General features: G+C 36.6%; 1 protein-coding gene across 1 annotated transcript in view; it reads right to left on the reverse strand.

Annotated features, from left to right (window-relative positions):
* Positions 1 to 27,510, reverse strand: part of ralgapa2 (Ral GTPase activating protein catalytic subunit alpha 2) — a 159,208-nt gene that overhangs the window by 40,179 nt on the left and 91,519 nt on the right. The window contains exons 27-36 of the mRNA XM_073826619.1: positions 26,552 to 26,662; positions 26,396 to 26,464; positions 26,055 to 26,192; positions 24,109 to 24,292; positions 19,643 to 20,447; positions 18,198 to 18,269; positions 15,970 to 16,093; positions 15,728 to 15,883; positions 8,835 to 8,993; positions 8,006 to 8,133 (exon numbers count right to left, since the gene is read on the reverse strand). Of these exons, the coding sequence (XP_073682720.1) occupies positions 8,006 to 8,133; positions 8,835 to 8,993; positions 15,728 to 15,883; positions 15,970 to 16,093; positions 18,198 to 18,269; positions 19,643 to 20,447; positions 24,109 to 24,292; positions 26,055 to 26,192; positions 26,396 to 26,464; positions 26,552 to 26,662 (1,946 nt within the window). The remainder of the gene's footprint in view (positions 1 to 8,005; positions 8,134 to 8,834; positions 8,994 to 15,727; positions 15,884 to 15,969; positions 16,094 to 18,197; positions 18,270 to 19,642; positions 20,448 to 24,108; positions 24,293 to 26,054; positions 26,193 to 26,395; positions 26,465 to 26,551; positions 26,663 to 27,510) is intronic.

Below are 27,510 nucleotides of genomic sequence, written 5' to 3' on the forward strand. Positions count from 1 at the left end.
GTTCTTAATCAGTATAATCTGCAAAGTGTTGACAGCCAACAACACTAAAGAAGACGCAAGCTCAGTCCAGACATGCTATTTCAATATAGCACATGGATCTTGTGCTTGAAAAACAAACTAATATGAATGCATATTCATAGGCGCCCACAATGGAAACCGAATGATCGCATTCATAATCCTCATTCCAAATTGCTGGTACTTGTATTACGATTTATATGAGACCACATCCCTTACATACCCTCAAATATCCTCCAACCATCACGGGTGCTAAAAGCTGAATCTCGCATGACTGACGGCGAGCAGGAACAGATTATGGCTATTGATTGGTGCCTAGAGATGGATCTGAGCCAGGAGGAGAGAGGGAGTAAGCAGGCTAACTCCATCGATTCTTGTTCAGCAGGGGAGGCAGCACAGAGGCTGAAGGTCAGTGAATCTCTGCTTCACTTCTTAAGGGCCACTGGTCTGCCATCGCCAACCCCACGTGGACTAAAGCATGTCAACTTCATGCAAAGCCTGATAGAAAGAGAGTGAAGAGACAGTGTATGACACACTGACCTTAGGCCAAGAAAGGGCTCAGTGGTAAAAGAGTTAAACCAGCTGCCCACTTGTCAACTCTGAATAACTCAATAATGATATGGGATGTCATGCAAATGGCCAGCTGATAGGAAAAGTCTTTGTCCTGTATTGCAGCAGGACATTCTGCAAATCAACGTGAAGCTGGCTGAATTAGGAACAAGAACACTGAGCAAACGTAAACCATTACCAGGGACATCATCTGAAGGCCAGAACAAAAACTGATAATGTACAGATAATGTACTCACCCCCTTGTCATCCAAGATGTTCATGTTTCTTTCGTCAGTCGTAAAGAAATTGTTTTTTGAGGAAAACATTTCGAGATTTTTCTCCATATAGTGGACTTCTATGGTGCCCCAAGTTTGAACTTTCAAAATGCAGTTTAAATGAGGCTTCAAACGATCCCAAATCCGGTTGTAAACCATCCCAGCTGAGGAAGAAGACTCTTTATCTAGTGAAACGATCATTTTTTGATATTACAATTTATATACTTTTTAACCCTTTTAAAATTCTCGTCTTGTCTTGCTCTGCCTGAACTCTGTTTTTTCCAGTTCAAGACAGTTAGGGTATGTTAAAAAAACTCCCATCTCATTTTCTCTCTCAACTTCAAAGTTGTCCTACATCGCTGTTTTACCATTTTTGTTAAGGGTGTTTGTTCTTCTTTGTATGGTCACTTTGCAAACACTGGGTTGGTGCTTCTGCAGCAATGTAGGATGATTTTGAAATGATTTTGAAATGATTTTTGAAGTTGAGGAAAAAAGTAAGATGGGGGTTTTTCGACTTACCCTAACTGTCTTGAACGGGAAATAACAAAGTTCAGGCAGAGCAAGACGAGCGTTCGAGGTTAAAAGGTATATAAATTGTAAAAAATAAAATTAATTAACTGATTGTTTCGCTAGATAAGTCTCTTCTTCCTCAGCTGGGATTGTTTACAACCGCATTTGGGATAGTTTGAAGCCGCATTTAAACTGCATTTTGGAAGTTCAAACTCGGAGCACCATAGAAGTCCACTATATGGAGAAAAATCCTCAAATGTTTTCCTCAAAAAACTATTTCTTACCGACTAAAGAAAGAAAGACATGATTATCTTGGGTGACAAGGGGGTAAGTAAATTATCTGTACATTTTTGTTCTGGAAGTGAACTTCTTTAAGAACAACTCAAAACTACAACAAACTGCTCGTTCAAACTACAGCACTCTTCTTCGGGACATCACAAACTCAGTTATTTAAATAATTCTCACCCACTGAATATGCAAAAAGGGGGAAAGACCTGGTTGAGCTATGAGAAGATGAAGAAGAGCTGCTTTAGTAGCGTGTTGTTACCATTGGAGTGGTTACAGTGAGGGACGTGACCCTTTCAGAACACACTCCAAGCTATTCGCCATTGACAACAGACTGGGCCAGCTAACCAATCAGAACACAGCACGCTTGACTGGTAAGAGTGGCACTGTAAAAATGACAAATAATGTGAATAATAATGTTTTTAAGAACAAATCAAGCATGAAAATCTACTCCACAAACTAAATCAAGACTTTGTAAAAGGGCATAATAGGACCCCTTCAAAAATAAAATGTCAGGCTTTGGTTTTTCTAATTGTATGATGGTTCTTGCCAAAGCTCAAAGGCAGTCTTTTTTTTCTCGGTGCTGCATGCAGATTACCATAATCATCGTAAAAAGCACACACACTATTTTTGTCACAACTGGCTTGACTGGAATTGAAGTCACGTTTTTTTATGCATGTTTTTATTTATTTATGAAACGTAAAATGTTTTCAGAGACCCTGTCTCAAGATGGAGTGGTTGCATTCATAAATTCATTAAACATTACCTTCTGGGAATTCAGACTTGAGATCTAAGTTGAAGGTTATCCTGAATTTAGGGGGTTATTTACAAAAATTTTTAAGAACATTCTTAAAAAAATAAATAAAAAAAAAACAACAGCAAGGGAGTTCTTCCAAGTTTTAAGAATCTTTTTGTCTCTCTGAAAATCCTTTTCAGCTTTTTTCCTAAATTAGAAAATAAGAAGAAAAAAGCAGTTAGAAAGAATTTTACGCTTAAGCAGATTCTTTGAATCTGGCACCAGAGTATTTTGCTAAGCGACAGTGAATAGCAGAGGAAGAACCTAGAACTGCCTTTTATCTTTAAACTTGTGCATTTGCTGTTATTTGATATACACCAAGGCAAATACAAACATCTGAATGGCTGTTTGTAAACATGTAAATAATGCTCGACTTCCTTTCTTCTCTGTGACAAGCAAGTGTCAGAAACACAAAGCTAATTAGTGCTTTGTGTCCCTGAGAAACCAGGGTATTTCTGGACCATCAGAGAGTGAATCTGTAATCTCATTCATTTCATTTTGTCTGCCATTTTTTACTAAATGTGACCCTAGACCACAAAACCAGTCTACTGGTATATTTGAATCAATAGCCAAAAATACATTGTATAGGTCAAACTTATCGATTTTTTTTTTATGCCAAAAATCCTTAGGATACTAAGTAAATATAATGTTCCACGAAGATATTTTGTAAATTTCTAACCGTAAATATATCAAAACTTCATTTTTGATTAGTAATATGCATTGCTAAAAACTTCATTTGGACAACTTTAAAGGTTATTTCTTAATATAATTTTTTTTTTGGACCTTCAGATTGCAGATTTTTAAATAGTTGTATCTCAGCCAAATATTGTCCTAACCTAACAGTATATCAATGGAAAGAGCTTATTTATTCAGTATAAATCTCAATTTCAATAATTAAAACTTATGAGTGATTTTGCGTTCCATGGTCACAAATGATCTGCACAAACATGTCGCATGCAAAAATTAAATTTTTGTACTGAACAGGCCTTGACTCTTTCTGTAGCATTTGCAATATATAGCATTGCAATCGCATAAAACACCAAAAAGTCAGACAATATGGTTTTTGGGTCACCAACTGTGAACAAGAAATGCCTGTTTGATACTCCCAAAGTCCAAGAAAAGGGATGAGAGGAAGTTGAATCAGGGAGTTGAACTGGTGGAGCTGTTACAATAGCTAACAAACATAGTTTGATCAGTAGGAAAAAAAAAACAGTTGGTTTATAGCTAAAATATTTAATTCAGTTTATTTTTACCACACTCTATCATATACCCTCAGAACATTTAAAATGTACTGTATGGCACAAGTGACATAGCATCATTCTGTGACGATATATGACTCTTCTTTTAAAGCTTGAAGCTTGTCACTATTCGCTGCCATTATATGAATGAAAGCGAGCAGAGCATTTTTTAAATTTCTCCTTTTGTGGTGTGAACAAGAAAGAAGGTCATATGGCATTAGAACAACACCAGGGTGAGTAAATAATGCCTGAATTCTCATTTGTGGCTGAACAATCCCTTCAAGAGAGCCCATTCTGCTCCTGAGCAACATAAAGAATGTCAACAAGAGTGAAAACATGAAGGAACAAAAGGCTCATGTATCAGTAGAAGATGAATTTTCCTCATTTATTGATCTTGTAATATATCCTAAGTTTCCCTGCACAGGGCTTCAGCATGGCCCACTTCAAACTCGCAGCAGCTGATGAATCAATAATCACGACACATTATGCGCAATGTGAAAGATGTCAGCAGGAGTGGGGACTCTCCATTCAAGCTAAGCTCTTTGGAAAAGCATAATCCCAGAGGCGGGCGGGATAGAGATCCATAGATTAGCTCCCAACACTCACCTGCATTCGTGGACAATAGAAGGCAAGGGTGTGGGACAGCGCAGGGCACAGGGGTGGATTGCAGTGCCCCATGCCAAGCGCTGGTGGTCATTTCAGCAAAACCCATCCAATTAGAGCTGAGTGATGGTGTAGCCCGCTGGAGGCCCCTCCATCTCTGCGGCAGGGCCAGAGAGAGACACCTGCTTTTATCAGCCTGTGCAGGGAGCACGAGGACTCTCTTTGAAGAAATATTCAACTAATTACGCTGGAGCACCAAGCACAACAAGCAGGAAGATTGCAGGGACCCTGACCATTGTGAAGCTGAAAACTCCAGAGAAGATTTCATCTCCACACAAAAACAGACATCTTTCAGACTGTGAGGCAAGGTCATTGTTCTGACAGAGAGCGACAGACTGTAAAAGAAGGAAGAAAGAGGACTACATTCACACTGCGGTTGAATGTGCATCAAATCTGATTCTTTCCCCTCACATATGATGCAGATCTGTTTCTGGATGACAGTGTAAACAGTAAACGTCACACTCAATCCGACTAATCTGCTTTTTCATATGTGGAAATAAACTTGATGTGTATCCGATTTTTTTGTAATGTGACTTCAGTGTGAACAGCCAGGATAAGAAGTCAATATAATGCGACATTACAGCCTAGGAGCAAAGCCATGCTTTGAGAGTCTGCCTTATATAGTCCAAGGCTGCCCTAGACATCCTAAAGGTCTTGAAGACAATAGTGTTGAGGTCCCATATGAAACTGAAGTAGTGAAAGAGCCTTCATTTCATATTGAAATGCACATGCGACCAAAACATATAGTTAAAGAGAAAATGTAGGCCGGGAGTTGATTCTATCCATCGGTTGTTGATTTGATTTTGAGATGTGGGAGTGTGTCTAAATGCAAGTTTGCAGGCAATTGTAAGAAATGAGTGGGTTTAGGCAAAGTAAATGATTGGAGAAGTCTGGTGTACATCACTAGATGGAAGTCTGTCACAATGTTATCATTATGTAAAACTAAAACTATTAAAAACATTGTACATTTAAAAAAAAAAGTGCAATAAAATATAAATATTACATGAACCTAAACAATAATTAAAACTGTTGCGTTGGCTTTAATAAATAACTCAAATCAAAGCTGAAGAACTAAAAATACTAAAAAAAAAAAAAAAACACTTTACATTAAGGTGTCGTTTGTTAAAATGTATGCATAAATAAGATGAACAAACAATGAGCAATACATTTATTACATTATTAATCTTTGTTAATGTTAGTTAATAAAAAATACAGTTGTTCATTGTTTGTTCATATTAGTTCATAGTGCATTAACTAATGTTAACAAACACAACTTGTGATTCTAATAATGCTAATAATTAGTAAATGCTGGAATTAACATTAACTAAAATTAATAAATGCTGTAGAAGTATTGTGCATTCATGTTAACTAATAAACCTTATTGTAAAGTGTTACAAAAAAACTATTTAGAAATTCCTAAAACCAATAAAAATTACAAAAGCCTGTAACAAAATGTTTAAAAATTTATTTAGAATGTTACGAAACCTCTTCATCCACATAATTAATCACTGTTGTTTTTATGCACACAGGTCACTTTAGAAGCAACGTCTGTTTAGGACAGTCTGACATGGGACAAACTTCATCTGTCATAACCTCAAACCAAAACAACATCAATGAAATATGATTGGAATGTGTTGTGAACTTGGACAAAGACATGAGATGAGCAATGGAAAGACTAACAGAGACAGAAAGACACACAGAGAATGAGTGAGCGAGAGAAACCCACACTTTTGTGTGAATGTAAGAGGTGACTGTCGAGCAGATGTTCTTGTGACGGACAGATAAGAGACAGTGGTGTAGAAGCAGCACCCAAAAGCAGATCAATTATTCATAGAGACAGATCAAGTCATTGCAGGAAGCTGTGAAAGCAGAATATCCTTAATGGCCTTTCACACCCTATTCACAAGAGACAATTAACAGTTACACACACCCCCACTCACAATAATGATCACACTGATGCAATATCACTCCAGACAGGAAAGAGCAGAATTAAAAATCAGACATGATGCGGCAATATCTACTTATGATTGGAATTCTTTTTTTCCAATCTGTAAAATTGCAACTAATTTCCCCATACACGTTTGAAGTTTTGAGGTCAGTATGTTTTTTTTTTTTTTAAATAAAGTAAAACATTTATTAGCATGGATGCATAAAATTAACCCAAAGTGTCAATTAAGACATTTGTTATAAATTATTACTATTTCAAATAAATGCTGAACTTTCTATTTATCGAATTCTAAAAAACTGCATCATGGTTTTCACAAAAATATGAAGCAGCACAACTGCTTTCAACACTGATGATAATAAGAAATGTTTCCCAATAAGCACATCAGCATATTAGAATGATTTCTGAAGGACCATGTGACACTGAAGACTGGAGTAATGATGAAAAAAATTTAGCTGAAAATTTAGCTTTAAATTAAAATAAATAAATTTAATTGTAAAATATATTCAAACAGAAAATTGTAATAATATTGCCGTTTTTACCATGTTTTTTCATGATAAACGTGGTCTTGGTGAGCAAAAGAGAATTAAGTAACACTTTACTTAAAGCCTTTATGTATAATGCATTATAAAAGTAGGCTTAATGCATTAATTATGCCTTGTAATGCACCTTATAATGCATTGCACCTCAATGCATCTCATGAATAATTATAACACTTACTAATTCATTGTTACACTATGCATTTTAAATTTGGTTATAATTATTTACGACAAGATATAATGTATCACAACGCACATTATGAATAATTATAATGCATTATACCCTTTAATAACCCTTTATAATACATTATGCATAAAAGCTTTAAGTAAAGTGCTACCTTAAAGAGATTTCTTTCAAAAACATTACAATTTTCTAAAAAATCAGACCCCAAACTTTTGAATGGTATCTGTTCTAGTTGCATGTTTCTTGTATCACTCAAGGCTTTCCTCTTGGATACCATACTTCGCTTCTTGTTGAAAACTTTTGAAATTGCTAATGGCAGCTTACGCTGTCTTGCTTTCTAAGCAAGATAGTCAATCAGTAGAGAAGTAGGAAAGAAGTTCTACATGCAGATGGGAAGGTTATGAGACAAACAAATGTACATTTAGCCATGGTATAAGCATAACAATTCCTGGTCAATGAATTATTGAAAATTAATAAGGTGTAAACTTGAGGTGTAAGGCTTGTACAGTTCAACTCAGGGAATTGATTTGTAATAATTCATCAGCCAGAGACAATTAATCCTTAGACAGAGCGTGTCTGTTTCAATCTATTCCCTAGTTTAGTAGACAATATGACCTACCCAGACATTTCTAGGGTCTTTCCAGTGCACTGAATCTTCTGCTCTCTAAAATTCCCAGCATACACCAAAAGACAACATTTACTTACTAGAAAATGACGTCCCATCTTTGCCAGCACTGGAGGAAGAGCTGTACTTTTAACGGCAACGGCAAAGAACACCACACAATGGCAAAATAAATAAATAAAAATAAATAAAATCGCTCATGCAGTGTCAGATAGCAATGGTGTCACAGATCATTGAGGCAGTTTCCCGTATCCTAATGTCATGTTCACTATGAAATGATTCATGGACTAGGGAACGATAGATAGGATTGAGAAGCACACATACAGATACTAGAAACGCTGTGACCTCAGTTCACTGGTTACCAACCGTAAAGATGAAGGATACAAACTCTGGTAAAGCGGCAGTCGAGACTTCACAGCCCTGCTGGCATTGATGCACGTGGCCCGCACCAGACTCGGCAACAGCGTTCCAGTCACTATCGCCCCGTCGAACAGAGGCCCAAAGAAAGGAACCTGGTTGAGACAGAACAAATAATGAAGAAACAATGTCTGTAAGTTTTAACTGTTAAACCCAAAATCAATTTACACAAACTCTAAACCCGATCTTCCATGTGATATGTGAAATCAATGCTCAGGACAGCTGAATCTAGTCGAGGGATAATGCAGCACTTCCATTTGCCAAGGCTTGCATTTATCGAGTGGATGAAATGAGAGTTATTTGAGTGGAACAGCAGATAACAGTGACACAGCTGAGGGAATTTCACTAATTGCAGCTGGTGACATGGTGCAGGAACCATACATCTGACAGCATCCAGGCCACTCAACACACACAGCAGTCAAGTCTGGTAGAGGTGACGTGTTTGCGAGAAATTACAAATGATACACGCTCGGTTTCTCTGGGGATCTAGTGGAAGACGCAGGAGGAGGAAGATGAAAGGCAGCTTGACCGCGATGAGAGTGGCGTGCCGACAGTGCAGTAATGGACTTCCAGCATTAGTGCTTTCAGGGAACAGACAGGAAGAGATACCATCCAGCCCTTCCAGCCACAATCTACATCTCCTGACAATCAGCGAAACATCGCACATCCTGACGGAGATCTTAAGACGCCTCGGGAGAGGCATTTCACATAATATATGAAAATCTGGTAAGTTATGGTGGATGGCTGTGGTTTTTAATGTAACGTAATGTCATTATCTTGACGACGAGGGACGTACCTGGGGTTTTTTCATGATCTGCACAAAGAACATGTGGTTTTTCATCGGGTAGATGATGATGAGGACATCTCCGAAGTCGGTGGGAATGATTCCTCGTCTGTAGTCCCGCGTGTGCTCCGACCACACGATGTGCACTTCGTCGTTTCCCAAGTGACGAAGCTACGACCAACCAGAGGCAAAACGCATCAATAAATCTGACATGCAAACCAATAAAATACTGTCAACATTAGTCATAAACATCATGAGGGCTGCACGTCAGGGAAAAACAATCATTTTCACAGTGCATATGTATTGAATAAAGTGAAAAACAAATTCCTAGAAGGACAAATGTAAAAGGACTGCGGGCATAAAACAAAAATGACTCAATCTCACAAACACGTTTTCTTAGTGACCAACAATAATTCCAGAAAGAAAAGAAAGACTGTGTATTTATTTTAGCACATAACAACTGGACTTATTTTGGGAATTTTCAATCTGAAGTCAAATGAGCTACAGAAATTGGACTCATTATGTTTCAATCATTTAAACAAATTGACTTTAGCCAGAAAATTGGACAGATTTTCATTTTACATAAAAAAATATACATACATTTGTAGGAAATGCATTTTTCAGACGCTAATTTTTGGGAGCTCGGGAACATGAAATACATTGGCGCTGAGAGTCTGATTAATATGTAGTTCTAATGTTGAAGCACTGGTAATCTACTACAATAATTTGTTGCACATGAGGAAACTGTATATCAGAGCAATGGGTTTAGAGATGTGCTGTACTAGCTGTCAATGCTGTAAAGGTTTTTTTATATTCAGACAAGAAATGCTGAAAAGATAACCAGTAGAAACTGTTTCTAAGTACTCAAATAGTATGAGTCAGTATGAAAAAAAAATGCAGGTATTAATTGGGCATTCCAATCTTTTGTAATAATGAACTGAAAAGAAAAGAAAACGGATAAAAACTTTTTTTCCTTGCAATAATATTTGACTGAACAATAAATCTATAAAAATGTGACCTTTTCTATTCATTTGACTGACTTGAAGTGAGTGTGAACAATGGAATATATTGTTAGCAAGCAAATTAAAAATAATGTGATAGAAATGTTTGCTTACATCACCCTGATCCAAAATGATCAAAATAATGTTTTATGCAACACACAAGTGTTTTTTTGTGGGGCTCAGAGCATCATTTACTGTCAAAGACTAAACAAAACAGAAGCAGCACAGACAGACCATAAAGAGTTCATTCCAAATAATTAACAACAATTAAGTGGACTATTACCAAAATGGTGAGAAATTAAAGTGACCTCTGTAATCAAAAAAGAGGAGTCTTGGAAGCATGTCGCTGCGACGGCGCGGCCTTAAGCGAGCACTTCTCAATGGGTCGTTAAACATCTGCCGATGCACCCATGCCTAATGAGCCATTACCAAAACATGTCCTCTTCACCAAAAATGCAATTACCACATTTCCCCATAAGCCCTTAATTATGCTAATGGGCTAAAATTAAACAACTCCACAACAAGCTGATTGGGTCGGCACATACCGATCCATTTGGAGAGTCAGCAGAAGAATTGGCGGCATGTAAACAGGTTGGGCGGCGAGAGGAAATACACAACGCATTGTACACGTACGCCAGATGCCATTCTCAATGAAAGGGAGCAGATGTTAAAGACCGCAGACTTGTAAGAAACCTGAACTTTGGTATAGGCTTAAGTAGAGTGCCTGAGAAGGTGTTGTGGGTGGTTGCCAGGGCATTCTGGGTGGCTGATTCTTTCCGCACAAGCCAGTAGAGTGCATCTCTAAGACATATTGACATACTGGTCTGTAGATATGGCTCAGGTTGGGATTTTAGCACATGATTTGCACAGGACATTATTAATTATAAACAACCTTGATAAAACCAGTATTTTAATTTTAAAATGTGACCCTGGACCACAAAACCAGTCTTAAGTAGCACAGGTATATTTGTAGCAATAGCCAAAAATACATTGTTTAGGTCATAATTGTTGATTTTTTTATGCCAAAAATCATGAGCATATTAAGATCATGTTCCATGAAGATATTTAGTAAATTTCATGTTATAAATATATCAAAACTTTATTTCTGATTATTAATATGCATTGCTAAGAACTTTTTTCTTTTCAATATTTTGATCTGATTGCAGATTTTCAAATAGTTGTATCTCGGCCAAATATTGTCCTATCCTAACAAACCATACATCAATTGAAAGCTTTAAAAAAAATTCCCCTTATGACGGATTTTGTGGTCCAGGGTCACAAATGTTTACGTTTTACTATAGCCAGCTCCTTATTAAAAGAGATGAGGGAGATAAAACTCTTTCAACCATTTAAAACATATTATAATATTAAAACGATCGAGTAAACACTGCCATATCAGTAGATCAGAAGCAAGTGTTTCGCATAATTGCATGATATTCACTGATAGAACACACAACAGCGTTGTGTATTTGACTACTAATGCAAAGTTGCTCCAGAAAAATTGTATTAATGAGCTAAACATACATGAATGTCACCACAAAGGAAAACATTGGATTTTTTTTAGGCCGAGATTTTTTTTTGAGTTGAGGACGTGTCAGAAAATATGGATGACACAGTAGATGCAACATCTGCATTAATAGTGCATTTTTTAAAACTAACAACAAAAGAAGATTATTTACAGATCTTTTTGTGTCGAGTTTAAAAAACAGAATTTGTTGCAGAATTTGAAGTAGAAAAGGTATATTGCCATCTTACTCTGACAAAGTGACTTGAACATGTGATGAAAACCTCAAAAATATAAACCTCCCAGGATGATGTGAATGTCATCCGAACACTGTTTAAGTTTAATATAATCCCTTTCTGAATTTTCTGAATTTTTAAAAATTAAGACATCTAAAATGATAATTTAGACCTATGTTTTACAACTTTTTAGCCTAAGATATAATTGTTTAATGCTAAAGATTGTCCAAAACTTTAAGTATGAGCAACAGAAATGGTGACATTATTATCCCAGCTGAGGAAGAAGGGTCTTATGTAGCGAAACGATCGGTTATTTTCTTAAAAAAACAACAAAAAACAACAAAACTCTGTGTATTCTAGTTCAAGGCAGTTAGGGTATAGGTTGAAAAACTCTCATCTCATTTTCTCCTCCAACATTAAAATGCTTGCTCTCCTACATCGCTGTTTTACATTTTTTGTAAAGGATTTTTGATCTTTGCACGTTCACTTTGTAAACACTGGGTCGGTACTTCTGCAGCGATGTAGGACGATTTTTAAGTTGGAGGAGAAAATAAGATGGGGGTTTTTCAACATACCCCAACTGTCTTGAACCGGAATACAAAGAGTTCATGCAGAGCTAGACAAGACAAGCATTTGAGCTTAAATGTACATAAATTGTCAAAAATAAAATAAAAAAATAACAGATCGATTAGCTAGATAAGATCCTTATTACTCAGCTGGGATCATTTAAAGCTGCATTTAAACAGCATTTTGGAAGTTTAAACTTGGAGGCACCATAGAAGTCCACTATATGGAAAAAAATCCTGAAATGCTTTCTCTCGAAAAACTATTTCTTTACGACTAAAGAAAGAAAGACATTAACATCTTGGATGACAAGGGGGTGAGTAAACTATCTGTAAAGTTTTTTTCTGGAAGTAAAGTTATCCTTTAAAAATTAAGGTTCCAACAGAGTGTTTTCACAGTGATGCCATAGAAGAATAATTTTGGGAACACAAAGTACCTTTCAGTGAACAGGTCTTAAAAGAACCATTTTTTAAGTTTGTAGAGCATAACATATACATGCAGACTGTAAACACACAGACACTAAGCAGAGCAAGAGATGCCTTGAAGCTCAAACACTGCCTTGTAAAGAAGCAGCGTCCCTCCCTCTGCAACAAAAGAGTGTGTGTGTGTGTGTGTGTGTGTGTGGTTGGATGACCGGCTGCCTCCTGACACCGTGGCCTCGCATGGCAACACCCTCCCAGTAACTGCATTACTAGCCCAGCCAGCTGCTCTGCTCCGTTCTGCCCCCCAGCACTCAATTGGATTCAGGAATTCTTCTCTTTTTCTCCCTCTGTTTTCCTTGCTGTCGGTTCTTCACCCCTCCTTTCTTTCGCTACCTCTGAAAGTTGCATTTGTAAATTAGTGGGGTTACTTCCTGTCTGCCTGTGGCTGATAAAATAGCCCTTTCACCCCTCCCCGCACACGTGCCGCCCAACAGTCGCCCTCTCTCGCTGCCAGAGCGGGAGCACGGCAATTACGGGGCCTGATGGCCAAAATGAACTGAGCACGGCTCACGGCACACACGCTCCCTCCCCACGCCGAACGGAGGAAGCGGAGTGTGGCTGAGATGGGCTAATATGAGCTCTGACAGCGAGAGGCTTCAATGTCCGGGAGCCTGATGAATTTTTCTCTCTGCAGGCCTGCGCATGATCAGATTGAGCGCTCAAACTAAGCAGGTTCCTACCGGCTCATTTTGCCAGCGTTAACCTGCTAACGCATGTCGATCGCTGTCCCGCCGACACGGGCGGAATTCGATAGCAGGGCCCTGCTGGTATCCGGCAGGCCTTTGGCCCTTGCGGCGTGAGTTAATGTGCTGATCGGGGCCCCGGTCACAGCGCGCACAGGAGACCAGAGAGCGAGAGCTGTTACTAAACCTGCACATGCTCGGCTCCCTCGCTGACGACACGCTCTCACAGCTCTCAGCGGTCTGACAGAGCCGTGCAATCAGCAGCACGGTCCAAAAGTCACGCTCTACACGCGTGTCACTCACCTGCTGTCAAGTCTGAACAACGAACTGCAGTCATTAAATCACCATTTATACTGGATGAAATGGTTTTAATAACTGTTTTTTAGGGGTAAGCAAACATTTATGTCATAGTATTCTCATAAATTTTTTAATTTATTTTTTATGCACAGGTCACACTGTTGAAATAGTAAATTATAATAACAAACACATGCATTTGAATGATTTTACCCTTTTTCTAACTTTTTTTAGTTGTACAATAATGTAGATGTGTGTGTGTGTGTGTGTGTGACAGAGACTGTGAATCCTCCAATGTATTTTACTGTATTCTTACTGTACTTTTTGGATTTTTGTTTATACAATACCTGTCAAATGGTTTTAACAGTTAGATTTTTAATGGTTTTTAAATTAGACTCATTTGCTCACCAAGCCTGTATTTTTTTGATCCACAGTACAGCAAAAACAGTAAAACTTTGAAATATTGTTATTATTTAAAATAACAATTTTCTACTTGAATGTTTTCAAATGTAATTTATTCCTGTGATTGTAAAGCTGAATTTTTTGCATCATTACTCCAGTCACACCATGCTTCATGAATCATTTAAATATTCTGATTTGCTGCTAAAAATATATATATATGTATTAGGATGTTGAAGAACAGCATTTATCTGAAATCGAAATCTTTTATCTTTTGTAACATTATACATGTCTATATCATCACTTTTGATCAATTTAAACCACCCATGCCTAAATAAAAGTATTCCTTTTGATCAATTAAAATATATACACTGACCTTTGAATGGTATAGTGCATAATGTTACAAAAGCTTTTTAATTCAGATAAATGCAGATTTTAGGATTTTTCTATTCAGCAAAGAATCCTGAAGAAAATTTACTCAACTGTTTTAAAGATCGATAATAACAATATTAAAAAAAAAAAAATCTTATTAGCATATTAAAATGATTTCTGAAGGATCGTGTGACACTAAAGACTGTAGTAATGTTGCTGAAAATTTAGATTTGATCAAAGGAGGAAATTACATTTTAAAATATATTCAAATAGAAAACAGTTATTTTAAATGGTATAAATATTTCACTATATTACTGCTTTTGTTGTATTTTAGTTCAAATAAATGCAGGCTTGCTGAGCAGAAGAGAATTCTTTAAAAAACATTAACAATATTACTATTCAACCAATTTGGCTGGTCGTGTATGTGAGGTTTGCTGTTCTATTTTATCCAAGTAATTTTGACCTTTAAAGGAAACACCAACCTGAAGGGAAACATTTCATTTTTGCATTTATAGAAAAGTTTGTATTTTGTGTTTTTATTTTATCTGTCCTATTTATTGTATTTACTGACTTAACTCTTGATCTTAAATGATTTTATGTATTTATTTTTTGTAATGAGACAAGAGTTTTATTAGCAAAATGGTATGTCCCTATTAGCACAAGCAGGAAAACTTGCATTTAAGATGCTGTCACTAGATGTTGTGAGATTAGTGGACAGATTAGGTTACTGCCGTTTGAGCACAGTAAAACTGGAGCTGTTTTTTTTTTGTACCCAGCAGTTCTAGTTTTAGAATGGCATTATGAATTACTTGTGTTTTATTTATGCTCTTATACACTTATGTATCTGCAGATTTTGCAAACTTGCTTTTAAATAAGCTACACATTGGATGGTAATTTTGTTTGTGTTTTTACATCTCTTTACTTGTCAAGCACTTTTAGTTACCTTTGGCAAATGCTTTACTTATAAACTACTAAATCTTCATTCAAGACCATTTTGGTCAATATATATGATTACTAGATATATAAATGCACTCAATTTTCACTCATTTATTTTTGCTTCTCTCTTGCTGTTTGGCAGTGGCAAAACATGGGCTAGTAGCAGAAAGCTTTACAGCGATAGCAACAACAACTAAAAGGCTGGGTTTAAAATAAGGTCAATTTAAAACTGAAGTTTTGTGCACTCCTGACCATGGAGTGGCATTTTATTAAACTTCTCTAAAAATGATTCTCATAATGGCTACTTATTTTTTTAAAGACAACTCTTCCACCAGTTTCATATGTCAATCAGTAAATCTCCTATCTAAAGACAGAATGTTTATTGTAATATCGTATGGTTCTTGTCAAAAAGGATATGAGGTGACTGAAATTACCTTTTTGGTGATGGAGTCTTCCGAATCAGAAGGCATTCGCGTCGACACATGGAAGATGACCTCCACGTTGGAGGTAGCGTAATATGGTGCTGTGCTTCCTGTGCTGCCATTTCTCTGCAAGCCACCCAGAAACCCGCAGTGAGTGGCCAGATTCACCTGAAAGAGAGATGCTCTTACTTATTCCCAGGACACAACATTGTCTCACTACAAACTCATCAAGTGCATTTGATGTGTTATTTCACCTCCCATCCAAGCCCAGAGACAAAGTCCTCATAAGCCTGACTGCCTTCTGTGTTGGACAGAATGGAGCATTTGTCCTCCTGGCCTTCTCCAATGTAGAATACGGCAATCTTGTGCGTCTCCCGACTGAAAACAAAAACACACAATGAACTGAAACAATAATAAATGTCATTAAATTTCAGGTGTTACCATATTTGATGCAGACTGTGTTTGTAATCAAAGTAAATAAAACATCTCAAAGACTAAATGGAATGCACATGTGCTAAATATTAATGCAATGTGATTGTTCAGCTTTTTCTTCTAAATAAATTTGGGGTATGGAGTTTACATCAGTGTTATTTTAGTATCATTAAGATAATATATTAGTATATTTTTTAATATTTTGAATTAGATTATATTTTTTTATATATTTATGCTTCTCGCGTTTTCATAGTTTTTATTGTTTTATTTAGTTAATTTTATTCAAGGATCAGTTATTTCATTACATCAAGTTAAACAAAATGAAAATGAGAAATATTGCTCTGGCAACTAGGTCAAATATTTTACATATATTTTATTTTATTTCAGTTAAAGTTTATTTCATTTCAAATAACAAAAGTTTTTTTTTATGGTTTTAGTTTTAGTTAACTATAATGACTGTAGTTAAAATGTATGTATGTATGTAAAAAAAAAAAAAAAAAAAAAAAAAAGCATATTCCTGTGATGCAAAGCTGAATTTTCATCAGTCTTGAGTGTCACATGATCCTTCAGAAATCATTCTAATATACTGATTTATTACTATATGTCTTTACTATCATTTTGTATCAATTTAACACACCCTTGCTGAATAAAAGTATTAATTTCTTTCAAAGAGAGAAAGAATGAGGTGTTTATTGTAACAAAAGTTTTATATTTTAAATAAATGCTGTTGATTTTAAGGTTTAATTTATCAAAGAATCCAGAAAAAATATCACAGTTTCCAAAATAAATAAATAAATAAATAAATAAAGCAGCACAACTGTTTCCAATGCTGATAATAAATCAGCATATTAGCATGATTTCTGAAGGATCACGTGACACTGAATACTGGAGTAATGACGCTGAAAATTCAGCTTTGCATTACAGGAATACATTTTATTTTAAAGTATATTCAAATAGAAAACCACTATTTTAAATTGCATTAAGACTTCACAATATTACAGTTTTTCTGTATTTTTATCAAATAAATGCAGCCTCAATGAGCAGCGAGTCTCTTTTAAAACTTGTGTGTGTGTGCTAAATATTAGATGTTTTCAACTCTATAATGTGTGTAAAAATTTTGAAAAGTAGAAAGGGTCTAAATGTTCTTGCTGGGTGTTACAATTTTATAAAATATTCCCTTTTTGTTAAAGGCCTCATATGGTATGAAGACTAACTAAAACATCATATGGTGTGAAGAGTTAAGCCCAAAATGTGGAACCAATGTAAATATGATGCTTTTGAAAGTAAATAATAACAATTGATTTTAACTCAAATCTATTAGTTCTCTCTCTAAAGAACAGTTGTGATTTCTTTAAAACATAAAGGCAAGTAATGGGATGCCCAGTAGCCTATACATAGCACCACCTTTGTTGTGCTCATTAAATCACACATCTTAACAATTACTTTTTGCAAAAAATGGTATAACTTCACTGCTATTTGCTAATAAATCAAATTCAGGTATGCAGTGTGTATGTGTGTGTCTCTTTGAGCAGTGTTGCTAAGGAAGCATCATGCCCTTGCAGTGTGATGTTTGGCATGCTCAGTCAGCGGTTGCCATGAGTGGGCCGGCTATGCATGCAGAGGGAAACGGTGGCCCGATCCTGGGGGTATTCTTTAATAAGCCTCTGTAATTAGCCACTCTGAGCGTCTATTGATCGCTGTTGGCTGAGAAGTGTGGAGCTGTGATCAGCCAGACGTGGGCAGGATTAGGCCGTGAGGAGCGGAGTATCTGAGAGTGGTCTTAAGACATGTCTCCTTAATAGTGCTTTTAAAGGATTTAGCCACTCTCTGTAGACTGGCATTAGGCTGCATGATTGAGCTCTCCAAATGCATGCTGTTGTTTGCTGCTGATTTTTAGCGTTAAGTGCCGAGGAGTCAGACAGAAGGTTACGATAATGTTTTCATGTCGCAGATTTACTTGGTGTGTGATTATCTGCATGAAACTATAAGGCACGAAGATCAGATGTTGTGGTCTTCTGAAATGAGGCTGTGCAGAAGCAGAAACCCTTACCATTGCCTTGAGTCCAAATTCTTCAGCTCTCTCAAGAGCTTGGAGTTCTTCTTAAGAAGATGAAAGCTTTTTCTATGAAGAGAAATAGAAATGGAACAGTCATAAAAACCAGGAAAAACTTTTCAAAAAATACATGGAGAAAGGTGAAATCACTCAAACTGCAATTTTTTCAATGCTAAAATATTTTCTTCTATCCCAGTTCAACCACAGTACAACCAAGGTCTGTAAGTAATCTGAAGACCATAAACACTACAGAATCATAACATTGCTCAGAAGTAAAACTACAAATAATAATAAAAAAAATCTAGTATTTAGAACCCATGCAATTATATTCACACATTTTGTGGCATGCTCATATATTGTGATATGCGAAGAGGCCCTTAAAAACAAACAAATAAAAAATGTGATATTTTTCATAATCATAACATATATATTATATATACATAAATAAATAAAATAGTGTTCAAGCTAATTTTTTCTATTCAGAAATAACAGGCACCATAAAAGTAGATTTATAGAATATAGATTATTAGCTCTTGTTCTTCCAGACATAATTATATTAATGTAATATAGTATATCATCCAAAAATCAATTAACACAAATACGCAACTTTAATGTGAATAATATGAACAGGGATCAGTGATAAAAGTCCCACTCTGTAGTTTCTGATAAAAATCAGTTTTTCACTTGAAAAAATTTCAACAAACAAATCATGTCAGGGCATAACATGACATGATTCTGTCTTTGTCCTAATTTTTTGCTTTAATTCAATGAAACAGAATGAGAGTCCCCACATTTATTACATTCTATCATGCAGAAAGGGAACAAAACAAAAGATATGGAATTTTAGAAAGTGTGAAATTTGTCTCAAAATGTGACCCTGGACCACAAAACTAATCTTAAGTAGCACAGGTATATTTGTAGCAATAGCCAAAAATACATTGTATGGGTCAAAATGATACATTTTAAAAAGGATATTAAGTAAAGATCATGCTCTATGAAGATATTTTCTAAATTTCCTACAATAAATATATATATATATATAAACTTAATTTTTGATTAGTAATATACATTGCTAAAAACTTCATTTGGACAACTTTAAAGGCGATTTTCTCAGTACTTTCTTCTGAATGTTTTGCACTCAGATTCCAGATTTTTAAATAGTTGTCACCTTTTTAGTACAGTTGTACTCTATCTCGGCCAAATATTATCCTATCCTAACTAACCATACATCAATGGAAAGCTTATTTATTCAGCTTATGATGATGTATGAATCTCAATAAAAAATAAAAAAAAAGGATCCTTTTGACTGGTTTTGTGGTCCAGGGTCACAAATGGTCTTGTAAAAACATGGAGAAGAGCAGCTTTGCAAATGGGTGACTGAATTTCCGTCTTGGTATGTGCCATTCATTCAAAAATGCTTTCCAGCAATTCTCATACTGTACCTGCGATCCCATGAGTTCATGCCGAGGTCGTTGAGGATAAGTCTGCAGAGGTAAAAAGGAGATTTTGGCTCCTGGTGCGTGGGCTCTCTCTGTCTGTCAGCTCTGATGCTGGGGTCTTCAGTCTGTCGTCGGGCCAGCTCCTCGTCCTCCTGCTTGGCCTGTCTGTGGATGGCATCAATGATGAGCCCTTCCATCTCCGGGTTCATGCCGATGGGTGGAGAGGGTGGCTGGGTGAGCCTTAGCTGGGGCTGCGGCAGGCACTCTGGGCTGCTATAGCCAAGGTCTTCCAGTAGCTTGTCCAACACATCCACGCCATCTTCCACTTCCAACTCAGAGGAGCATTTACTGGAGCAGACAGACCCTTGCTTTTCAGAGCGAGTAGCGTCGTGTGACAACTGATCTCTGCCGCCACCGGAGCTCAAGCCAGTTCCATCCAAAGTGCGGAACAGAACACTGCCGTCCCATGAGTACTTTCCCGAGATGTCCCTGACGATGACACGGACCTCAGAGGAATGATCCCTCGGGTTGGCACCTACTGCAGCTGTGCTGGAATTGTCAGAGGGGATCTGCAGGTATGAGACTAGTGTGCTGTCATTAAAGACAAAGAGCTGTAGATTGGGGCTTTTGAAGACTTCAGACGAAAGCTCAGAAGACTCTACATAGGGGTTGTCATGGTTCTCGCTGACTAGGCTGTTTAAGAGGGCAGGGCCACCGCTGAGAGGATGGTGGCCCAAATGATTGACCAGGTGTGTCATTACCATCCGAGCAGTCAGAGGAATCAGCTCCATGCTTCTCCTTTTCTTTTCTGGGACATGAAAAAACTTCAGTTTAGTAAATTATAAAACATACAGCTTGCAGGTATATTCAAAGGATTAGTTAAAAAAAACTAAATTATGTTAGCAATTTATTTAAATATTTATTTATTTAAATGCACATTAAAAGAGAGAGAACATAGCCTTTGCTGCTCATATACATAGAAATAGCACATCACTGGGGCCCTATGATTTCCACGATGCTTAAAACGCTGGACGGAATTGCGGAATACAATCATAAAAATTGAATGTACTATATAGCATTGTATGTCATGGAATTTCTTCGAGTTTGGATGAATTGATCAAAAGATCAAAATCGTGGCGCCGATAGCCTTGTGGACCTTTCTCGACCCCGCCCCCTATCTCTCTCCCACTTCGCTTCCTGTCATATCTGATCTGTCCTATCACAATAAAGCAGTGTTGTTTTCGTCAACGATGACGATGACGAAATCATTTCGTTGACGCCACTTTTTTTCATGACAATAATGAGATAAAATGGCTCCTCGATGACTAAAACATGATGAGACGTGAGTTTTCGTTGGCGAGACGAGAATAGACGAAAATGTTAGTGGGTGGTCCGTCAGACGTTTAAAATGCACGACATTTCTGCTTATTGTGCATGCCAATTAAAACCTAAAAAGTATCTGCCGCTATGGCAAGCCGTTTTAGCATTAAATACTCTTTGCCATACTAGTATGGCAAGCCGTTTTAGCATTCTATCCTTGTTTGGTTACGCCAACCACCTGGCGTGCAGCGCACAACGTGCTCAACACGTCGCATTGTTGTCACTCAGACAGACAGACGATTAACCATGATGGCAGCAGTTTGCACACAGGGTGGTCGCAAACGGCGAGAGGACCTATGGGTCTATTTCAAATATATGTATATTATGTCTAAAACCATTCCTTCATTATTGTAATTATTGGTGAAAATAGTCGATCCGGAAGCTCACAATGTGTTGAACTATAGATCTGCTATTTTCACAACTTATAAGTGACACTACCCAACAGCAAAATACTTACTGACCTACATTAATTTGTTAAAAGACTACTTTTTCCCATTTTTTTTGACTAAAACTAGACTAAAACCTTTTTGACTTTTCGTCGACTAAAATTGGACTAAAACTATCACATTTAGAAGTGACTAAAATTTGACTAAAACTAATAAGCATTTTAGTCCAAAAGACTAAAACTAAGACTTAATCTAAGATGGTTGTCAAAAACAACACTGCAATAAAGGCAAAAATGGCAAAATAAAATCTTCAGAAAAAAAAGTTTATCAGATTGTGATATGGACTAGTATCTGTAAATAGTAAGTCGCAAAAATAAATATGAATCCTGCATGTCTCTGTATAAATGAATGATGCAGACGCATGGTTTTGTTTACTACATACATACTAAAGTGTGTGTGACGCTCGTAGTGATTTTAGCATCTGCTGTTTCACTAAATGAGGACATAAGCTCTCCAGAACTGTTCTGAGATTCACTTCATAAGCATTTTAATGTTTCATTTGAGTAAATCTAATGTCATATCATATACACACAGAACTGTAAAGGTATTCACTGCAACCCATCAAAATTAAAGTCTAGTTTAACTTGAAGACATTGTGCCAGAAATATAATACTATTGTTCACTAGAATGTACATACTAATACTACTACTGCTACTACTAAAAAAACTAACAAACAAACAAACAAACAAAAACATTATTTTTTTATGGAATAATCATACGTCTTCCATGTTTTAATTTTAATAGTAAATCCTCTTTGTTTGCCAAAAAAATCAAGTTCGTTTAATTTTCAATAATTAAAAGTTAAATTAAATTATTGTTTTATGAGTTCATTTGATAACCTGAAAATGTAAATACACAATACAGAATTTCTGAGGGGAAAACATTTCATAAGGCTAATTTGAGAATAAAATTAAACAAAAAGTTGTTTTTATGCATTCAAATAATTAGACATGCTAAAGCACAGAATTTGATAACAATAAATTTAATGAATGAAATTTAATAAACAATGGTGAGAAAAAAATAAAACATTTCATAGGTCCCTAAACATGTAATTTTTAAGTTTTAATCAATTTATGTAAAATTGTATGTTTAATAATTGTACTTAATTTGAATGGAACAGTTTAATCTAAGCCTTCTGAAAAGACAATATTTTACATGAAAAACATGAGCTCTATGCATGTGTCTGTTCATCATATAAAGTGTAATACTGAATTAAACTGCTCGATTCATATGGATTAATTTTATGATCTCTTAATTAAAATTTTGAAGCCTCAAAATTTGGAGGGACAGAAATCTGTCAGGTTTCATTAAAAGTGTTTCCAGTGTCAACCAAAGTCTTTGGTTTGAAGCATCATAAGTGTAACACAATCAGAAACACAATCAGAAAGACATTTTTGTGCAACATGGCTATATGACTGACATTTTTAGGGTAAAACAAGTCCTGACCGACTGACTGTGCACAATATTTTCCCTCACTTATTGTCAAAAGCTGGTCGGTACACTGGCTTTTAGCTGTCATGACCAATGGAGGCCATTTTCCCACGTTTGCACCATGTATATGGGTGTCCATACAGACACCTTTAAAATATCTATTCATTCCCCTAAAACAGACTCAAAGGACTGCACTAATGAGCATCACACCTTTCGTGAGGAGTGAATAGGACTCTGCAAGCACCATGAATTAAAGTCCTCTGAATGCTGAACACCTCTCAAAGTGAGAAATCTAGTGTTGTCATTAGTGGATATTAAGATTAAGATGAGAGAGAGAGAGAGGAGGGGGAAAAACCGAAGTGCTCACATTGTGACAGTGCTATCAATACCATCATCCCCATCAAAGTGGAAAAAGCTCTTTGCAAAGACGAGCAAGTTGCATTAGGGATGCACAGAGCTTTGAAGTGAACTAATCAATATGAGCTAGGTACTGGGATATTGCTTATGAGTTGCTCTTTGGCTGAGGTTGTTTGTTTTTTTTGTACGCAGAGATATAAAAGGCATGTCAATGGATGGAGATGTTTGCGTTGCAAAAGCCAGCATTCTTTTTCTTCCTCTACTCCACAGATATAAATGTACTGTCATAAAAGGCATCCCCGTTGAAAGAGGAAAGAACAACCCCCCCCCCCACAGCCCACAGCCCAACCCCACAAAAACAGATGACATTTGATGACCTGCCAAGGTAGAAAACACACAAGAAATATTGCCTAATGGATAAAGCAAGGTCGGAGAAGGAAAAAATGATTTCTTTAATAATTGGCATAAATGGGCTTGCTTTGAGTGGATGAGGGAACTAATGCACACCTCTTTAAAATTCTATTTCATTTCACATTGTGCTACATTTGCTCTAATATGATTCACGAGAGCTCAGGATAAACTCAAAGCACAAATTAAAAATGTTCCCTTTTTTGTACTTTCTTTGTTTTTCAAAGGAGATGCAGCAGTTCTGCAAATAATGCTGAAAAGTTGACATAGTAAATTTAGTCAAAGTTGTCTTTACATTAGAGACATTAAAGAGTGAAAAATTAATCTTTAATGTGATGCAATGTGGTTAAAATATATATTTAGAACCATCAGTACATTTAAGCACAAATGCAATAAGATTAATTGCACTCTTTATATGCCTCTTGAAAGCAGAAAGAAATTCCTTACCTTCAGCCACAGTGAGGAGATTTCCAAAGTCTCCCATGACATTGTGTACAGGTGGTGGTTCAAAGCTCTTGACATTGCCTAAAGTCAGGAAGGGTTCATAGTCTGTCGACAGATCAGCAAGGCTGAGGAGGTAGTGACTCTGTTGAGTGTGCAGGTTAGACCCTGATACACAGGTGTGCAGCACCTAAGACAGCAGAACAGCGAATTAAATAGACCGGAAACACACTACAAGAAGAATCACTAAAGAAAAATAAATAAAAAGAAAAGATTTGTGGGCCTAACACAGAACCCTGGGGAACACCTTTAGAAAAAAGTGAGATTATTTATTTAATAATTGTTGCATTCTCAGTTGCTCTAGACTGAATTACAAATACAACATGTAAAGCGTAAGACACTAATGGCATTTTTCAGATGGTAATGCTTTTTGAAAGTCTAATGATAATGCGTCAAATAGCGAGCTCTGTTAGGATCAACAACTCAGAGATTACTTCAGCCATGAAGATGCTCTTCTTGGCACTCCACTGAGATGCATTAAAAAGAAATCTGTAATAGATTGAAACATTGTTGTTACACCCAGACGGTGTGGTTGAGCGCTACAGGGCCGCCATATGGAGATGGGACGATATTTACAATGCTAAGCCAGGAAACCCAGCGAGAGGGGCTTTATGGGCTAATAATCTATTTCTCCAGTGATATGGGAGTGTATCGATGTGCAAAAACAGATGGCCATGGCTCTATTGGCTGGAGAAGATAAGACACAGTCCAGCACAGTTTATCATAGTGCCTGAACAGGTTTGCTCTGTTTGATTTAATTAAGGCTTTATCCCTTGGCTCATTCTCAAACACCGCACGCTCACGCAGCAAACAACCGCCCTGTAAGCTACATAAACACGATCAGTTATAAATCCATGTCGTAAAAATACCTAAAAATAAAACCACAGAACTTTCATTTGCCGCATAATCACCACCACAGAGCCATTAGTGCCATCTGCCGCAAATGGAAACTGCTGATATATCAGAGGTACGGGTCATTCAAAGGTGTGATGGATCATCTCTCCATGTAAATCAGTAACAGACCCTCTTACAATGGACTTCAGTCAGGGCATATTTACTTGTAAGGGCAGAAATTTCTTAAGCCATAAACGGACTGCTTTAAAAACTGGCGTAGTACAAAAGCAGTCATACAGTGATAAGAAAAGAGAAAAACAAAAGAAATTGTTAAGTGTTAAACCGCATTTGCCGGTTCTGAGGATTCAGAGTCATTTTCATTAGTCTGTAAATTTTGTAAGTGGCACTTCTCAAACTGTGCTGCATAAATGAACTAAGACTCCATAACATTAAAGGACAGTCATTACCAATTATTATTTGAGTAGTACTATAGGCTCGAGACGCTAATCATTATTTCTTGCACTTAACTGAGACACGACACTCAAACGCACAAGTACTGGTGCGCTGTCCTGGTGAGGGCTACGTACATGCGCTCATGTTAGACGCTATTCAGCTCTGACAAATGAGAGATTAAAGTAATCCCACTGAGCATATAATAACTAGCAGAAAATGATTAACAGTCAAACGAGTGCAGAGGAAAACAAAGCACATTTATTCTTCCCCTTTCCCCTTTGCAGCAGGTGCATTTTCTCTCATATGATGATGAACTGAATTCTTGAGTTCAGCATTCATTGACGAGCTTATCAATCCAACAATGGGGCATTTAAATAATTTGGCCATTTTTTTCTGGGAGCATGACATCTGCACAAAGGTCTGTGTCTGTCTGCATCTGCACAACAGGCCGGGACTAATATCTCATTTATTCTGTGCCCCTCAATGCCCTCTCATTAGTGTCTGATGACTAAATATGAGCTCCGAGGGGACGAGTGCATTTATATTAGAGCGTAACGCACACACATGCACTGGAATATTTCTGCTTTATATTCTAGAGGACCCACCCTGTAAATGTAGTCGAGTAGAGGGGCTTTCTGCGAGGCGGGGTCATCCAGCACAGGCATAGTGATGGGCTCTAGTAGGATGGAGAGAGGTACGGCCATGCACCAGTCCAGCAGGCACAGCAGTAGAGACACCATTAACTAGAGAGCACAGAGAAAGCATTCATTCAGCACACTCTTGACACAACTACAAACCAATCAATAAACCTGCCAAAGACAAGCTGTTAGAAAGGATGGAAAAATGAGCACAGAGACAGAATAACAGAGAGCTGGAAAAAATGCCGTATGCTGCTCATTCTGAATTCCCATGTCCTTACACCAACAGCGATGTTTTGCTTCCTAACCTTTTTATCTGCTTCAACTGTTGAATGTTCAGCACTGGGCAGAAGAAATGCTATGGTTGCTACAAAAATCTACAACACAGAGAAAGCGGAGATTAAGCAGGTGTCACAAATACAATTTCACAACAGATGCATCACGCTGATTGAAATGGTGCGTACCTCTATAATTCTTTTGGGAAGGAAAGGATCCAGTCTATGTAAGTGCTGCCAGTGAGAAATCAGTAGCTGAAAGATGTCACAGGCCACATTGGCCACCACCTTATTTCCAAACTAAAAGACAAAATTACATTCACTCTCACGTTACAGTCCAGACAAAAGATGAACATAAAAAGGCATGTTTTCATTACTTCTTTCACTAAATGAACATGATCAGGAGGAAAAACATGTAATTATCTTATTTATATGCACAATTTCATAGTAACACTCAGTAGATAAGGTTTTAATGCTAATGCTTTATAAAATATACACTGCTGCTTTGGGCTCAGTATGTTTTTAAGTCAGTATTGTATAATTAAAAAGTCAGTAAAAACTTCTATAAATGTAAAAAAAAAATATTTTCAAATAAATGCTGCTGAACTTTCTATACATCAAAGTAATTTTTAAATAAATGCTGTTCTTTCTATTAATAATTCAAATAAATGCTGCTGAACTTTCTATTCATCAAAGTATCTGAAAACATTAAGCACCACAACTGTTTTCAACATTAATAATGATCAGAAATGCTTCTTGATTTCTGAAGGATCATGTGACACTGAAGACTGGAGTAATGATGCTGACAATTCAGCTTTGATCACAGGAATAAATTACATTGTAAAATATATTACAACAGAAAGCAGTTATTGTAAATTGTAATATTTCGCAAATACGGTTTTTACTGTATTTTCGATCAAATAAACACACTCTTAGAGACTTTAGAATAACAGATTTAGATTATAGTCATAGATCTTTGTTTTACATAGTTATATAGAGACATGTCAATGTCATTTAATATTAGCAGTCTGATGTGTTATAAATCAAATAGTATTGTTAACATGATGTTGTAAAAGATGACACTGAAAAATAATAAATGCACATCATTATGATTAAAACACACTGCAGTGTTTGTGTCATTTCTATTA

Source organism: Garra rufa, chromosome 21 (genome assembly GCF_049309525.1).
Source record: "Garra rufa chromosome 21, GarRuf1.0, whole genome shotgun sequence".
Taxonomy (NCBI): Eukaryota; Metazoa; Chordata; class Actinopteri; order Cypriniformes; family Cyprinidae; genus Garra; species Garra rufa.